The sequence below is a fragment of the Sinocyclocheilus anshuiensis genome, unplaced genomic scaffold (genome assembly GCF_001515605.1).
Source record: "Sinocyclocheilus anshuiensis isolate Anshui unplaced genomic scaffold, SAMN03320099.WGS_v1.1 scaffold431, whole genome shotgun sequence".
NCBI lineage: Eukaryota > Metazoa > Chordata > Actinopteri > Cypriniformes > Cyprinidae > Sinocyclocheilus > Sinocyclocheilus anshuiensis.
In genome coordinates, this window is record NW_015551065.1 from 1,079,984 (window position 1) to 1,082,493 (window position 2,510).

Here is a 2,510-nt window from a genome sequence, read left to right on the forward strand (position 1 = left end):
CCATTGGAGTACGGGCCCACTCGACTAGAGGCATCGCCTTGTCGTTGGCATGGTCCAGGTTTTATAACCATTCCGCTTGAAATGACACGCGCTACTACGTTCACAGATATGGCAGAGAGCCCTTGGCCATACCACACCCAAGTTCTTTGGCATTGTTCACCTGTTAGCTCTCGACCCCCCGTGGGTGTCGAAGTTACGGGGATACTCTGGAACGATTAACCAGGCCGGGTGTGACCTAGAAAGCTAAACCCGTCTTAGCTTTGGGTTAATGTTGACTTCTCTATAAGCATTGGTTGCTTATGGAAGTTTATACCTTAAGTCTTTCCCTGAGAATCCTGTGGTGAGCGCCCGCTTATATAGCCAGATGCTCCACCCATTCTGGCGGGCTTTGGCGGGCTTCATCGCTCCGCTGCCGAGCCATTGGTTCGTTTCTTAAGCTCTGCACGAACCAATGGTCATGCAGTGTCACTGCGTGTATGAAAAAAGGCTTCAGTTCAGGAGAAAAAAAGGCTTTTTCCCATATGCGTCTTAAGCAGACGCAGTACTCGTTCCCGTATCTCAGGGAACCAAGGTTACGTTAGTAACATAGTACGTTAATTAATATTACTCAATACTTATTTGTGTTATTATATTGTGACAATGTCACCTTAAAATAAAGTGTAGCCATACTATACTTTGTGCACCTTTTAAGCTATTGTAAAGATTTTCATGGTGTTTTTATTTCAGGGAGACAGTGATAACATTGGGTTGGATGGGGCCAGAGGCGACGACCCGCCAGCACAAGTCAACAACCGCGATGAGGATTCTGGGTACCGGCGGGGTCGCCATCGCTGGCAGTACCCGGACAAATACCATGACCCTAAACGTCGTAAAGGAGCCAGCAATCAGCCAAACAGTGCCCTCTACCCAGCGCCTCCCTCAGGACACTCTCAGAACAACCCATTCAGTACGGCATCGCCTCGATTCTCAAATCCATCTTTCATTTCTGAAATCCCTCGCAACCCCTATGGTCCTTTCTTGCCAGGCACTGGGCGCTTCTTGCCACCTCAAGAGAGGAAGCTACAGTTCCCCTTTAAGAATAATCCCCAACACCGAGGCTTCATCTGGGGCCCGTCATCAGGGGGTGAAGGTGGAATGGACACATCCGCTCAGTCCAATACTGATATGGTTCATACTTTCCAATCATCTCCCTCACCAAGCAAGGGCCAGTGGCCAAACAATCATCACCAACAGCGGCGCAATCACGGTAACCAAGGCTACGGCAACTGGGGAAACAGGCAACGATCCAGAAACAGGGGACGGAATCCATTCGATGGATATTTAACCAACGAACAAGCCGGAAATATTGAGCGTAAAGATTGTGGATTGGTCCAAGGGCAGCACAAGCAGGGTAGAGCGCGTTACACCTGGTACAATCCCAATTTTACTTCAGACCAGTCTGTTGGAGACGGATTCCAACATAATTACAACCAAAGCAGACAAGGTGTCTACAAGCACCCCAACTTTCACTACCATCACCCGCAAAAACAGCACAACCCTTCAGAGATGATCCAACATGGGTCTGAAGGCAATCCCAATCCACCATCCATCCCAGATTGCAATAGCACCCCCATGGAGACCTGATTTCTTCTGTGGAGAGTATGGTCATGTACATGGGAGCCATAACACTCTGATTTTTCTTGTGTGTTCTTGGATGGGACTCCTAGAAACTTTGAACCCTCAGATATATATGGTGTTTTGGTTTGTTGTGGAAGGGTTTTGAGTGCTGCAACTGAGAACGTTTTTTAAGAGAAACTCCTTAGTTCAATAACACCATTCTGTTCGAAATAAGACCGAACATTTTATGCACCTGAATTTTAATGTACATAATTGCAGTTTCATACCTGCACCTACAGTGCTTTATGGGTGATGTTTTTATGTGCACACATATCTGTCATAAGTAGGTTATAAATTGAAAGGGTATGTATTTGCAAGAGAATGGAGCTCCTTTTAATGCACAGTGATCTGCAATGTTGACGTTATGGCCTATGAAACTATTTAGCGATTTTTGTTGGATTTCTGATGATTTTACATTGTGCCTGCTGAAAAGCCAAAGAATTTCAATTTAGTAGCCCTCAGGCTTATAACTGCTTTGGATGCAATTTGTATAGTTGACATTTTTCACCTTTTTTATCTTGCCACTCATGTTCTTTTATTCCTGCATCCTGAGGGGCATGTGTTTCATAAATTGTGTTGCTTAGGCTTAAAAAAAAGAAATGGGATACATAATCCTAAAAACATTTACAAAGGGATATAATAATATATAACAAAGGAATAGTTTGTTATATATGAAAAATGAAAATTACCCCATGATTTACTCAAGCCATCCTATGTATATATGACGTTCTTCTTTCAGACAGATACATTCTGAGTTATATTAAAAATGGTCCTGGCTCTTCCAAGCTAAACGTCTGCATTACCGAAACACTCCGCAGGAACCGACCAGGTTTCTTGCGAAGCGGGATTAAATT

General features: G+C 44.4%; 1 protein-coding gene across 2 annotated transcripts in view; it reads left to right on the plus strand.

Annotated features, from left to right (window-relative positions):
- Positions 1–2,305, plus strand: part of kif1ca (kinesin family member 1C, a) — a 69,681-nt gene extending 67,376 nt beyond the window's left edge. For both annotated transcript variants that reach the window (XM_016451933.1, XM_016451934.1), the window contains one exon: positions 727–2,305. In XM_016451933.1, coding sequence (XP_016307419.1) covers positions 727–1,623 — 897 coding nt within the window. In that variant the 3' untranslated portion in view covers positions 1,624–2,305. The remainder of the gene's footprint in view (positions 1–726) is intronic.
- Positions 2,306–2,510: the final 205 nt, after the last annotated feature.